This window comes from Delphinapterus leucas, chromosome 11, assembly GCF_059928025.1.
Source record: "Delphinapterus leucas isolate spDelLeu-1000000601 "Yukka" chromosome 11, BTC_Dleu_Yukka2, whole genome shotgun sequence".
NCBI classification, from domain to species: domain Eukaryota; kingdom Metazoa; phylum Chordata; class Mammalia; order Artiodactyla; family Monodontidae; genus Delphinapterus; species Delphinapterus leucas.
This window is the reverse complement of record NC_143139.1, coordinates 36506469-36521957: the sequence shown is the minus strand read 5'-3', so window position 1 is coordinate 36521957 and position 15489 is coordinate 36506469. Positions and strand designations below refer to the sequence as shown.

General features: G+C 36.8%; 1 protein-coding gene across 8 annotated transcripts in view; it reads right to left on the bottom strand.

Annotated features, from left to right (window-relative positions):
* The window catches only part of ARID2 (AT-rich interaction domain 2), a 169407-nt gene that overhangs the window by 74885 nt on the left and 79033 nt on the right, over positions 1 to 15489 (bottom strand). For 7 of the 8 annotated variants that reach the window (XR_016394907.1, XM_022572394.3, XM_089920574.1 and 4 more), the window contains 2 exons: positions 7016 to 7149; positions 1571 to 1789 (listed from right to left, as the gene is read on the bottom strand). Coding sequence is in view for 7 of the 8 variants with exons in the window: in XM_022572394.3 (XP_022428102.1) it covers positions 1571 to 1789; positions 7016 to 7149 (353 nt within the window). In the remaining variant the exon portion in view is untranslated. Of the gene's footprint in view, positions 1 to 1570; positions 1790 to 3129; positions 3188 to 7015; positions 7150 to 15489 lie in introns of those variants that run through there. The other variant, XM_089920576.1, reaches the window with a different exon arrangement.

The window sequence follows — 15489 nt, the reverse complement described above, 5'->3', positions numbered from 1 at the left end:
ACCAAATTTAGATCTTCAAAGTTACAATACAAACTGATAAGTGCTAATCTTTTTTCCTCCTCCAAGTAACCAAGAATAGTTTCTGGCAGGGTAAGAAACTCATTTTCACTTTTGTTTAATTTCAAAATGTCTTCATACAAAATAAGTACATGTCAAATTGTAAGGACTCCTACTTAGGAAATTCCCTGGCGGTCCAGTGGTTAGGACTCCGTGCGCTCACTGCCGAGGGGGTTCAATCCCTGGTCAGGGAACTAAGATCCCACAAGCCGTGTGGCATGGCCAACAACAACAACAACAGCAACAACAACAACAACAAAGGAATCCTACTTAGATAATCCCAAATAAAAGTATGTTTGAAAATTATACTACTGACCCAAATTACAGAAAAATGAACTCATTTGCAAACACATCACTGTTTAAACATAAAAATACTCATGAACCTATGAAATATTACATGAAATTCTCAGACTATATCTACTGTTCTATACAGTTTCCTATATGATAATTTCAAAATATATCAATACCTTAATCCATTAATAGAATATACTTCTGACAAAAGAAGTTACATGGTATTGGGGTAGAAGGAGGGTTGAGAAGCAAGAAAAAATTTTATGTCAATAACATTCAGCTGACATAGAATATTTTAAAAAGAAAAACTATAGCAGGAAAAAATTTTAAAACATATTTTCTAAATCCCTATTAAACTAGGGATTGCTAGTTAAATTGCTCAATTAAAGAACTGAGCAATTTGGTCTGAAAAGTAACCTAGATTTGAGATAATTACACAGAAAACAAAGAACGTGATTTATAAAAACCTACAAATAACAAATCCTACGAGTAAAAAAATATGAAATATTTGATCATTCTTATTTTGATTATTTATGCAGCAAATTTTCAAATTCATTGACCTGAATTGTTTAGTTAAAAATTATAACTATACACCAGCAGAAACAGACTTCAGAAAACAATTTCTTCCAGGTCCTATTTTTCGCTATCAGAATTTTGTATCAAACAATTTTCTCAAATCAACAAACCCACATTTACTATAAGAAAAATACAGCATTTTAATTTCAAAAGCTCTAGTGAGGCTTTTATTATTCAAATATATAAGGTTAAAAAAAAATCCAAACATTCATTATTTTAAATAATACATTTAATATCGGGCTTCCCTGGTGGTGCAGTGGTTGAGAATCTGCCTGCCAATGCAGGGAACATGGGTTCGAGCTCTGGTCTGGGAAGATCCCACATGCCGCGGAGCAACTAGCCCTGTGAGCCACAATTACTGAGCCTGCGCGTCTGGAGCCTGTGCTCCACAACAAGAGAGGCCGCGATAGTGAGAGGCCCCCTCTTGCCACAACTAGAGAAAGCTCTCGCACAGAAACGAAGAGCCAACACAGCCATAAATTAATTAATTAAAATAATAATAATACATTTAATATAACAAAAGGAAATAAAGAATGCTAGTATATTGCCTAATAAAAAGTACTTTCCCCCTTAAAAGCCTTTAAAAAAAATCTATAACACCTTTAATACAATGATTATACGAAACATTAAGGCTAATAAAACTTACTGTCATCAAACACCCCGGCATTAGCAAGCAATAAAGTGATGATTTTAGGGTCTTTTTCAAGTTGCATGACATGTTTGCTTTCATTTGATAGGAGAGTGCATACATTAATAGCAAAGTCCACTTCATTTGGGAGTCCAGATAATAGTGAAAGCACCAATTTATTATAATCATTTGGCGAATTGAAGTCCATAGACAGCCCATAACTTTGACGCAGATAATCTAACAAAGACAAAAACGAAAACACTGTTAAGTATATCAAGGATTAGAAACCTTTTATGGTTAATATCTTCTGAATACAGGACAGAAGTTTGTTTTCTTTTATAAAATATAAACTGAGTAGAAGTTTAGAGTTCAACTTTCTAAACTTAAGTGAAAATCACATTCCTCAAAAAGTATTAAAACATAAAAAATGTACATATTCTGTTGGATATCATTGCGAAATTACTATTGTATTTTAATTTACCTTGTCTACATTTTTTATTCTTGTATTTCAAGGGACTTATTCCAATTTTTAAATACTATAAGCCAGAAAGACTGGTTCCTTTCAAATTTTTAACAATATCATGTTTCTAAACACGCTGCCAACCTTCTTTGGGAGGATTATTACTTGTTTAGGTCAGATTTGTTGCCACATAATATGTAAAATTCATGCTTTTTAGTTCTACAGTTCTATGAGTTTTTGATAGTCTTTTAACCACAACCACAATGGAGATAGAGAGTATTTCTATCACCCCAAAGAAGTTTCTTTATGCTCCTTTGTAGTTGATCCTCTCTTCTATCCATAAACAACCACTGATTACTTTATTTCAAAATGCCAATTAAACAGAATCACACAATATATATCTTTTTGTGCCTGATTTATTTCATTTAGCAAAATGCTTTTGAGGTTAGTATCCATTTTGATGTGTGTATCAATAGTTGGTTCCTTTTTACTGCCATAGTATGGCTGTAACATAATTTGTTTATCCATTCCCTAGTTGAAGGACATTTGGACTGTGTCCAGTTTTTGGCACTTCTGAATACAGTTGCTGTAAACATTCACATACAGGACTTTGTGCGGACATATTTCTTCGTTTCTCTTGGATTGCTGGGTCATACAAAGTGTATGTTTAACTTTGCAAGAAACTGTGAAACTGTTTTCCAAAGTGGTGGTAACATTCTGTCTTTCCACCAGCGATGTATGAGAGAGTTCCTGGTGCTGTACATCCTTGTTGGCACTTAATACTGTCAGTTTAAAATATTCTGAATATGAGTCACTTATCTAATATTTATTTTGTAAATATTTTCTCCCAGATAGTGAATGGTTTACCTTTTCATTTTCTTAACAATGTCTTGAAAGAGAAGTTTTAATTTTGATGAAGTGTGATTTATAAATTTTTACCTCTACAGTTCATGTTTTTGTGTCCTAACAAATCTTTTCCTAACTAAGATTTTATGTAGGAGAATTAGAACATTTTTAGAACTTTGAAGGTAGAGAAGATGGGATTACAGAACACTGATATATTTTATACTCATAATATATACATATTAGAAAATGTTATATTTCTAGAAATACTGACTCTTAATTGGTGCAGTTTAGGCCTTGGCAGCTACGTCCTGAGACATATACCCCTAGTACATTTTTCACGTAAAGATCTAATTAGTTTAATGAGAAAAGGCAAGAAAGAAGAGTTAGAAAACTGCTAGATGAAACATTTCAGAAAAATATGGATTTGAAAAAAAATCTTTTTAAAATGTCACTAAATGGAATGCAAGTAGGAATCTATTGTCACAACATGCCACAGAAGAAAATCATGTAAGAAACTTCTTCATTTCCCAATGTAGATATCTGAGACACCTCTTCAATTCTAAAATATTCTAGGAATTTCTCCAATAAGAAGTATCACAATACACTTATAAATGAATAAGACACCGATTCTTTATAATATTTAAGGTTGAACAATAATATGTTGTTCATTTTTTATAATCTTGAAAAGTAAAATTTCTTATAAATAACATAACTATCTGGGGAAAATGTAACATAACTTCCGTGAATATAGGGATTTTGATATTTCTATACCGCACAGTGGAATTGATCATGAGATGCCAAGTCTCAGCAATAATTAAGTTTTTAGATTCCACAAAATTTTCATGCAAGTCTCTTCAACAGAAAACAAATTGGAACCTATATTCAACATCTGTCACAGTCTTCTTTATGTGCTTTCAATATGATCTTGGAATTGTTCTGTTTGCTACTGAAGAATAACAGATGCCATCATATACTCAATTCAATACATCCTTACGTGAATGACTTTGCCAAAAGTCATCTCCAATTAAAATAAGATGAATAAATATGATAATTATGAAAAGTCCTCTAATTATATGAGGCTTGGTAAAGATTCCTATGATAATATATGAGAAAATACTTACAAGATTTTAAGAGCCTCCCTTCCCATCCCCAAGGAGGTATGATTAAATAGCTACAATGTTATAATGTGAATGGGATCGGAAATTTTCAACATTCTTAACTCAATGTTTATACAAACGCATCACTGCTGACAAACTAATTTAATCTGAGGTAATCTCTTTGTTTTCAGTTTAGAGGAAAGGGATAATTGTTCCTGGAGCGCTGTTTACATTAAAGATACTAGACAGTACATTCTTTCCATTGATACTGGCAGTGATTGCTGTAGTTCAAATGTCTATAAGAATATGGGACATGTAAAGGAAAATTTTTGCTCAAATACAACTGATAAAACTAAAATAATACATCTTCCTGTATAATCTCTCCCAAATTTACGTAACAAAAATGCGAATGGATAGGGTGCTTGGCCTCCTTTGACCGAAATGATTGAATTGGATGAAATGATCACTAAAATCCTTGCTAGCTCTAAAATTCTGCAATTCTATTAATTTCAATGAGTTGTCATGTACCAATTTTGCCTTTCATAATTCTTCTGCTAAAGATATTGCAAATAAATTAAAAATCTCTAATTTAGAAACTAATTAATTTTTTAATTTTAAAGTGTAAGAGAAGATGAACAAAAAGTCCTTAGTAATCTACACTACAATTCTGCAGAACTGACTGTATCCAAATCAATACCAAGGAAGAAAGAATAAAGACGGAAACAAAAAGATTAGGTATTTATGGCATGGAAAAGTATGAAAAACTATGCAAATAAAACGACCATATTTTGATGCCAATACTTACTAATTCAAAGCAAAATCTATGAATACTTTTTTGGCCACTTCAAGTCACTGGGCAAAAGGCGTCAGTATCCTTAAAGGAAAATTTGGTCCCATATTCTATCAATGTACAATATTCTACCATGACAATTATGAGTAGAATTGCACTTCATACTAAATGCCAATTTATTATATTACGTTTCAAAATACTGTTTTAGAATACCTTTTCTTAATATCAACAATATAAGCATCTCTAGATAAAATACATTTATCCAAATACATTAATCTAAACCTATAAGAAGAGTAACGCTGTATAATCAAAGATGTACACACAAATCTTTTAAACATTCTTATTAAAATTTCCTAAGGCTCTTAATCTACCACCATGTAATTCTACTTTGGTGTTTATTTACACACACACAAACAGGCACACACATATATACTGACAGCTATGAAGCTTACTATATTTCCTTGATGGCATTTGAAAAGAATCATCAGTGAAGGATTTGTTTTATATATTGATGGTCATGTTAATTTTTAGAACACTGTCATAATGTTGCTATGGCTCCTTCTAGAAAAATAAAAAGCACCTTCAAATTCATAAATGCTGCCCTGCAACACTACCTCTTTTCAGTTTGAATTAGATATATTGTAGTCTGATGTTCCCCAGCAAGTCCTAGTTTTTTTTTCCTTTCATAAGTCCCCAATCCTGATTTTGTCAAACATGTTACATATATTACATAACTACTCAGATTCTCCTTAAAAAAAAAAAGACAGACATATGATAGCATATCAGAAAGGAGTTATTGTAACACCAGATCAAGAAATTGTCATTCCCTTAAAAATTGTGTAGCTCTATCAATGACTTTCATTAAGCTTCTGAAATACCAGAATTATCTTTTTTTTTTTTGAAGTAAATCATGTTTAATTAGGGGAGAGGGACCAAAAAAAAAAAACTGATCCAGAAAAAAAATTCATTTTAAACAAGATCTAATGTAGAAATGGAGAAGATGGAATAGACACCAAACTCTATTTAAGCTACAAGAATGGACAGTTCTGCTGTTGATGAAATATAGGAACAACATAGTTACAAGATGGTCTTAAAGGTCTTTAGTACAAGGTCTCATTCAACGTAGGAATACCCTCTATAACATCCTTGAATTAGATAATGGTCATTAGCTCTTTTTAAAAACAGGAAGCATATCACCTAACAAGTCACCCCATTTTATTTAATCAGCTTAAGCTATTAGTAAGATCTTCTACATGGTGACTTAAAATGTTCCCTTTTAACAGTAGTTCTTGAGGTAATAACTTCTCATTAAACATAAAGCTAGATTTGGTTTGCACTCACCACTGCCACCACCCCTCCCAAGCCCCAACTATACAAAAGCATCAGATGAAAACCTCTTCTAACGGAGATCACAGATTCTAGGAGATTGTTTCCTCAGCTGACTGGGGAAGAAACAGAGTCAAATTCAACATGAAAGAAACTGAAAATAGATAATGGAAAATTTAAATCAGTGATACTGGCACAAACAAGGGAGCTTAAAACTAAGGATTACCTAAGAGATTGGTATTAGTACCAATGAAGAATAATAAAGATCTAGATAACTGTATATTTTATAAAGAACATACCCTTGAAAAAGATGTATCTCCTCTTTTTCAGGCCAAATGTTAGTGATTAAAGAAAAGAGATGCTTACCTCTTCAGAGCTCTCTTCCTAAGTATCACTGTCTCAACCCCCCGAGCCACAAACAACGGAACTCCCATCTATTCTGTCTCAAGAACCTCTTTATTAGACTCTCAACCTGATTATTTCCAACTTGAGTCCTGTTCTTTTTAGCTGCAGTTTCCTCTATAACCATTACAAGAATGACATGAATGAAAAGAATCTTAAATCCCTGGTACCATGGCAGGAAAACAGTTGAATAGTAAGAAACATTTCTGAGAAATTCCCGTGCTGGGAATTCCAGGAATTGTAGAAAATCTAGATGCTATGAGTACTCCTCTGGCTTCCCTAATCCTAACAGGACCTTCCTCTCCTCATTTTAGTAACTATTCAGGTTAAACTAATCTTTAGATTAAGAAATAATTTTAAAACTTCACTTGAAAATACAGATATATTTGTAACGCTAAATTCCTGCAACTAAAAATCTTATATGTAGGCTATGACAGAAAGGGACCTCATACCAATTAGTTCAATTCAATTCATTGGACGATGTCTATTTTCCTAATTCAAAACTGTGGAACTACGCCTTGTTCATTTCCAGTGATATTTACCTGACACACTGTGTTGCTGGTAATTGTAGGAAGATGGAATTGCACCAATAGGAAGCTGTGGTTTGGGATTGCCTGGTGGTACCTCATCATCATCCTCCCCAAAATGATGAACTTTCTCGTACTTTTCTAGGTAACTGAAATAGAAAAACAGTACAGCAGAGATTTAAAATAGCTTTACATCTTGTTTTTTAACTCCCACCACATATATCTGGTTTCCTTTTCTAGAGGCCCTAAATTTAAAATAATAATAATAACAAGATACCACAAACCTCACATTAGTGGGCAGTCACTTCAGCAGTAATACTGAAGACAAACTCACTGTAATGGTTCTAAAAGTGTTTTTAAATTTTCAGAAAAGACCACACCACTGCTCAAATAAAAATGTAAACGTAAAGAATATCAAAGGACAACTACATGTAGATGAACAACAGTACATTTTATTTACTGATTAAAAAAAATTATACATGGTCACTGTAAAAACCACGTGAAGGGGCTTCCCTGGTGGCACAGTGGTTGAGAATCTGCCTGCCAATGCAGGGGACACAGGTTTAAGCCCTGATCCTGGAAGATCCCACATGCTGCGGAGCAACTAAGCCCGTGCACCACAACTATTGAGCCTGCGCTCTAGAACCCGTGAGCCACAACTAGTGAGCCCGCGTGCCGCAACTACTGAAGCCCACGCACCTAGAGCCTGAGCTCTGCAACAAGAGAAGCCACCGCAATGAGAAGCCCGCGCACTGCAACGAAGAGTAGGCCCCACTCGCCACAACTAGAGAAAGCCCCTGTGCAGTAACAAAGACCCAACACAGACAAAAATAAATAAATAAATTTATTTAAAAAAACATGAAAATGAGAAGATGCTCTGGCCTCCACATCTCACTCATCACAGATAACTACAGGTTCAAGTGTTTTCTGTATATTTTCTATGCATGTTTTTATCTAACAACATATTTTAGAGATCTGAGCATGTCAATACACACAGTACCACCTCAGTCTTCTTTTTTTTTTTTTTCCTTTTAAACTTTATTTATTTGGCTGTGCTGGGTCTTAGTTGCGGCATGCAAGATCTGGTTCCCCACCAGGGATCAAATCCGGGCCCCCTGCATTGGGAGTGTGGAGTCTTAACCACTGGACCACCAGGGAAGTCCCTACATGAGTCTTTTTTAATGGCTGTATAATGGTCCTATTGATACATCATAATTTAACAAGATCTCTAGTGCTGTAACTAGCTATGTTCAGTTTTGCTTTTTGCTATTACAAGTCATGCAGCAATAAGATTAATCTCAGCACTTGTTTAAATACTTTTCTCTCAATAGACACTGGAAATGGTATTATCAACTTTAAACAGCAATACAGCCAAATTCTCACCCAAAACTGATGTGCCCAATACATTTTGATCAATTTATAAGATAGTTCCTGTATTCCCCACTGGATCACCGTTACAGGGTATGGTCAATCTTCTTAAAATTAACTAGAATTAAATTCCCAAATTTACAATAAGATTCCCACAAGAAAGATTTTTAAACAGGGAAACAACTGATCAAATCCATGTCAAACACAACACTGTAACTAATGAACTTGTTACTACACTTCATAAGAACTTAAGCTGATTAATACCAGAGTAAAGTTCTAAATGTGATCATTTGATAGATAAATCATTCTATCATTCCTGATCCAGGCAGGTACTAAGTCCATCAGTCACTGTTTTAAAAGTCCTGCAGAGGGAGGGCCTAAAGATGGTGGAGGCGTAAGACGTGGAGATCACCTTCCTCCCCACAAATACATCAAAAATACATCTACATGTGGAACAGCTCCTACAGAACACCTACTGAATGCAGGCAGAAGACCTCAGACTTCCCAAAAGGAAAGAAAATCCCCACGTACCTGAGTAGTGCAAAAGAGAAAAGAAAAAATCAGAGACAAAAGAATAGGGACGGACCTGCACCTCGGGGAGGGAGCTGCGAAAGAGGAAAAGTTTCCACACACTAGGAAGCCCCTTCACTGGTGGAGACGGGGGGTGGGTGGGAGGGAAGATTTCAAGCCACAGAGGAGAGTGCAGCAACGGGGTGCAGAGGGCAAAGCAGAGAGTTTCCTGCACAGATGATCGATGCTGGCCAGCACTCACCAGCCCCAGAGGCTTGTCTGCTCACCCACCGGGGCAGGTGGAGGCTGGGAGCTGAGGCTCCAGCTTCAGAGGTCAGACCCCAGGGAGAGGACTGGGGTAGGCTGCGTGAACACAGCCTGAAGGGGGCTAGTGTGCCACAGCTAGCAGGGAGGGAGTCCAGGAAAAAGTCTGGAACTGCCTAAGAGGCAAGAGACCATTGTTTCGGGGTGCACAAGAAGAGGGGATTCACAGCACCACCTAAACGAGCTCCAGAGACAGCACGAGCTGTGGCTATCAGCGCGGACACCAGAGCCGGGCATGAGACACTAAGGCTGCTGCTGCCACCACCAAGAACCTGTGTGCAAGCAAAGGTCACTATCCACACCCCCCTTCCGGGGAGCCTGTGCAGCCCGCCACTGCCAGGGTCCCGTGATCCAAGGACAACTTCCCCGGGAGAACACACGGTGAGCCTCAGGCTGGTGCAACGTCACGCTAGCCTCTGCTGCCTCAGGCTAGCCCCGCATTCCGTACCCTTCCCTCCCCCGGGCCTGAGTGAGCCAGAGCCCCCAAATCAGCTGCTCCTTTAACCCCATCCTGTCTGAGCAAAGAACAGACGCCCTCAGGTGACCTACACGCAAAGGCGGGGCCAAATCCAAAGCTGAACCTCAGGAGCTGTGTGAACAAAGAAGAGAAAGGGAAATCTCTCCCAGCAGCCTCAGGAGCAGCGGATTAAAGCTCCACAATCAACATGATGTACCCTGCATCTGTGGAATACCTAAATAACAACGAATCATCCCAAGACAGTGGACTTTGGGAGCAAATGGAGACTTGGGGTTTGCTTTCTGCATCTAATTTGTTTCTGGTTTTATCTTTATCTTAATTTAGTATTTAGACCTTATTATCACTGGTAGATTTGTTGATTGATTTCATTGCTCTCTTCTTTCTCTCTTTTTCTTTTTAATAATATTTTTAAAATTTTATTTTAACAACTTTTCTTTTTTTCTTTCTTTCTTTTTTTTCTCCCTTTCTTCCGATCTGTGTGGCTGACATGGTCTTGGTGCTCCAGCCAGGTGTCAGGCCTGAGCTTGCAAGGTGGGAGAGCCGAGTTCAGGACATTGGACTACCAGAGACCTCCTGGCCCAATGTAATATCAAAGGGTGAAAGATCTTCCAGAGATCTCCATCTCAACACTAAGAACCAGCTCCAATCAACTGCCAGCAAGCTATAGTGCTGGACACCCTATGCCAAACAACTAGCAAGATAGGAATACAACCCCACCCATTAGCAGAGAGGCTGCCTAAAATCAAAATAAGTTCACAGACATAAGTTCACAGACACTGCAAAACACACCACCAGACGGGGTCGTGCCCACCAGAAAGATAGGATGCAGCCTCTTCCACCAGAACACAGGCAACAGTCCCCTCCACCAGGGAGCCTATACAGCCCACTGAACCAACCTTAGCCACTGGGGGCAGACACCAAAAACAACGGGAACTATGAACCTGCAGGCGACGAAAAGGAGACCCTAAACACAGTAAGTTAAGCAAAATGAGAAGACAGAGAAATACACACCAGATGAAGGAGCAAGGTAAAACCCACCAGACCAAACAAATGAAGAGGAAATAGGCAGTATACCTGAAAAAGATTTCAGAATAATGACAGTAAAGATGATCCAAAATCTTGGAAACAGAATGGAGAAAATACAAGAAATGTTTAACAAGGACCTAGAAGAAATAAAGAGTGAACTAAACAATGATGAACAACACAATAAATGAAATTAAAAATTCACTAGAGGGAATCAATAGCAGAATAACTGAGGCAGAAGAACGGATAAGTGACCTGGAAGATAAAATAGTGGAAATAACTACCACAGAGCAGAATAAAGAAAAAAGATGAGAAGAATTGAGGACAGTCTTAGAGGCCTCTGGGACAACATTAAATGCATGAACATTCGAATTATAGGGGTCCCAGAAGAAGAAGAGAAAAAGGGACTGAGAAAATATATGAAGAGATTATAGTTGAAAACTTCCCTAATATGGGAAAGGAAATAGTCAATCAAGCCCAGGAAGGGCAGAGAGTCCCATACAGGATAAATCCAAGGAGAAACATGCCAAGACACATATTAATCAAACTATCAAAAATTAAATACAAAGAACAAATATTAAAAGAAGTAAGGGAAAAACAACAAATAACACACAAGGGAATCCCCATGAGGTTAAGAGCTGATCTTTCAGCAGAAACTCTTCAAGCCAGAAGGGACTGGCAGGACATATTTAAAGTGATGAAAAGGAAAAACCTACAACCAAGATTACTCTACGCAGAAAGGATCTCATTCAGATTCGACATAGAAATTAAAACCTTTACAGAAAGGAAAAGCTAAGAGAAGTCAGCACCACCAAACCAGCTTTACAACAAATGCTAAAGGAACTTCTCTAGGCAGGAAACACAAGAGAAGGAAAAGACGTACAGAAACAAACCCAAACAATTAAGAAAATGGTAATAGGAACATACATATCGATAACTAACTTAAATGTAAATGGATTAAATGCTCCCAGCAAAAGACATAGACTAGCTGAATGGATACAAAAACAAGATCCGTATATATGCTGTCTACAAGAGACCCACTTCAGACCTAGGGACACATACAGACTGAAAGTGAGGCGATGGAAAAAGATATTCCGTGCAAATGGAAATCAAAAGAAAGCTGGAGTAGCAATTCTCATATCAGACAAAATAGGCTTTAAAACAAAGACTATTACAAGAGACAAAGAAGGACACTACATAATGATCAAGGGATTAATGCAAGAAGACATAACAACTGTAAATATTTATGCACCCAACATAGGAGCACCTCAATACCTAAGGCAAATGCTAACAGCCATAAAGGGGGAAACTGAGAGTAACACAATCATACTAGGGGACTTTAACACCCCACTTTCACCAATGGACAGATCACCCAAAGTGAAAATAAATAAGGAAACACAAGCTTTAAATGAAACATCAAACAAGATGGACTTAACCGATATTCATAGGACACTCCATCCAAAAACAACAGAATATACTTTCTTCTCAAGTGCTCATGGAACATTTTCCAGGATAGATCATATCTTGGATCACAAATCAAGCCTTGGTAAATTAAGAAAACTGATATCGTATCAAGTATCTGTTCCGACCACAACGCTATGAGACTAGATAGCAATTACAGGAAAATACCTGTGAAAGAGACAAACACATGGTGACTAAACAATACACCACTAAATAACCAAGAGATCACTGAAGAATTCAAAGAGAAAATCAAAAAATACCTAGAAACAAATGACAATGAAAACATGACAACCCAAAACCTATGGGATGCAGCAAAAGATGGGTCTAAGAGGGAAATTTATAACAATACTATCCTACCTCAAGAAAAAAGAAACATCTCAAACAAACAAAAAAATAAATAAACAACCTTACACCTAAAGCAAACACAGAAAGAACAAAAAAACCCCAAAGTTAGCAGAAGAATCATAAAGATGAGATCAGAAAAAGAAATGAAGGAAACGATAGCAAAGATCAATAAAACTAAAAGATGGTTCTTTGAGAAAAACAAAATTGATAAACCATGGGACAGACTCATCAAGAAAAAAAGGGAGAAGATTCAAATCAACAGAATTAAAAATGAAAAGTGAGAAGTAACAACTGACACTGCAGAAACAGAAAGGATCATGAGAGATTACTACAAGCAACTCTAGGCCAATAAAATGGACAACCAGGAAGAAATGGGCGAATTCTTAGAAAAGCACAACCTTCCGAGACTGAAGCAGGAAGAAACAGAAAATATAAACAGACCAATCACAAGCACTGACATTGAAACTGTGATTAAAATTCTTCCAACAAACAAAAGCCCAGGACCAGATGGCTTCACAGGTGAATTCTATCAAACATTTAGAGAAGAGCTAACACCTATCCTTCTCAAACTCTTCCAAAATATAGCAGAGGGAGGAACACTCCCAAACTCATTCTGTGAGGCCACCATCACCCTGATACCAAAACCAGACAAAGACGTCACAAAAAAAGAAAACTACAGGCCAATATCACTGATGAATATAGACACAAAAATCCTCAACAAAATACTAGCAAACAAAATCCAACAGCACATTAAAAGGATCACACCATCATCAACTGGGATTTACCCCAGGAATGCAAGGATTCTTCAAAATACGCAACTCAATCAACGTGATAACCCATAATAACAAATTGAAGGAGAAAAACCATATGATCATCTCAATAGATGCAGAAAAAGTTTTTGACAAAATTCAATACCCATTTATGATAAAAACCCTCCAGAAAGTAGGCATAGAGGGAACTTACCTCAACATAATAAAGGCCATATATGACAAACCCAGAGCCAACATCATTCTCAATGGTAAAAAACTGAAACCGTTTCCACTAAGATCAGGGACAAGACAAGGTTGCCCACTGTCACCACTATTAATCAATATTGTTTTGGAAGTTTTAGCCACAGCAATCAGAGAAGGAAAAGAAATAAAAGGAATCCTAATTGGAAAAGAAGAAGTAAAACTGTCACTGTTTGTAGATGACATGATACTATACATAGAGAATCCTAAAGATGCTACCAGAAAACTACTAAAGCTAATCAATGAATTTGAAGAGTAGCAGAATAAAAAATTAATGCACAGAATCTCTTGCATTCCTATACACTAATGATGAAAATTCTGAAAGAGAAATCAAGAAAACACTCCCATTTACCGTTGCAACAAAAAGAATAAAATACCTAGGAATAAATCTACCTAAGGAGACAAAAGACCTGTATGCACAAAACTATAAGACACTGATGACAGAAATTAAAGATGATACAAACAGATGGAGAGATACACCCTGTTCCTGGATCAGAAGAATCAATATTTTGAAAATGAGTATACTACCCAAAGCAATCTGCAGATTCAGTGCGATCCCTATCAAACTACCAATGGCATTTTCCACAGATCTAGAATAAAAAATTTCACAATCTGTATGGAAACACAACAGACCCCAAATAGCCAAAACAACCTTGAGAAAGAAAAACGGAGCTGGAGGAATCAGGCTCCTGGAATTCAGACTATACTACAAAGCTACAGTAATCAAGACAGTATGATACTGGCACAAAAAGAGAAATATAGATCAATGGAACAGGATAGAAAGCCCAGAGATAAACCCACGCACATATGGTCACCTTATCTTTGATAAAGGAGCCACGAATATACAATGGAGAAAAGACAGCGTCTTCAATAAGTGGTGCTGGACAGCTACATGGAAAAGAATGAAATCAGAACACTCCCTAACACCATACACAAAAATAAACTCAAAATGGATTAAAGACCTAAATGTAAGGCCAGACACTATAAAACTCTTAGAGAAAAATATAGGCAGAACACTCTATGCCATAAATCACAGCAAGATCCTTTTTGACCCACCTCCTAGAGTAATGAGAATAAAAACAAAAGTAAACAAATGGGACCTAATGAAACTTAAAAGCTTTTGCACAGCAAAGGAAACCACAAAGACAAAAAGACAACCTTCAGAATTGGGGAAAATATTTGCAAATGAAGCAACTGACAAAGGATTAATCTCCAAAATATGTAAGCAGCTCAATATCAAAAAATCAAACAACCCAATCCAAAAATGGGCAGAAGACCTAAATAGACATTTCTCCAAAGAAGATATACGGATTGCCAACAAACACATGAAAGGATGCTCAACATCACTAATCATTAGAGAAATGCAAATCAAAACCACAATGAGGTATCACCTCACAGCAGTCAGAATGGCAATCATCAAAAAATCTACAAACAGTAAATACTGGAGAGGGTGTGGAGAAAAGGGAACCCTCTTGCACTGCTGGTGGGAATCTAAATTGATACAGCCACTATGGAGAACAGTATGGAGGTTCCTTAAAAAACTAAAAGTAGAACTACCATATGACCCAGCAATCCCACTACTGGGCATACACCCTGAGAAAACCATAATTCTAAAAGAGTCATGTACCACAGTGTTCACTGCAGCTCTATTTAGAATAGTCAGGACATGGGAGCAACCTAAGTGTCCATCAACAGGTGAATGGATAAAGAAGATGTGGCACATATATACAATGGAATATTACTCAGCCATAAAGAGAAACGAAATTGAGTTATTTGTAGTGAGGTGGATGGACCTAGAGTCTGTCATACAGAGTGAAGTAAGTCAGAAAGAGAAAAACAAATACCGTATGTTAACGCATATATATGGAATCTAAAAAACAAAACAAAATGTTCTGAAGAACCTAGGGGTCGGACAGGATTAAGGACATCGACATAGAGAATGGACTTGAGGACACAGGGAGGGGGAAGGG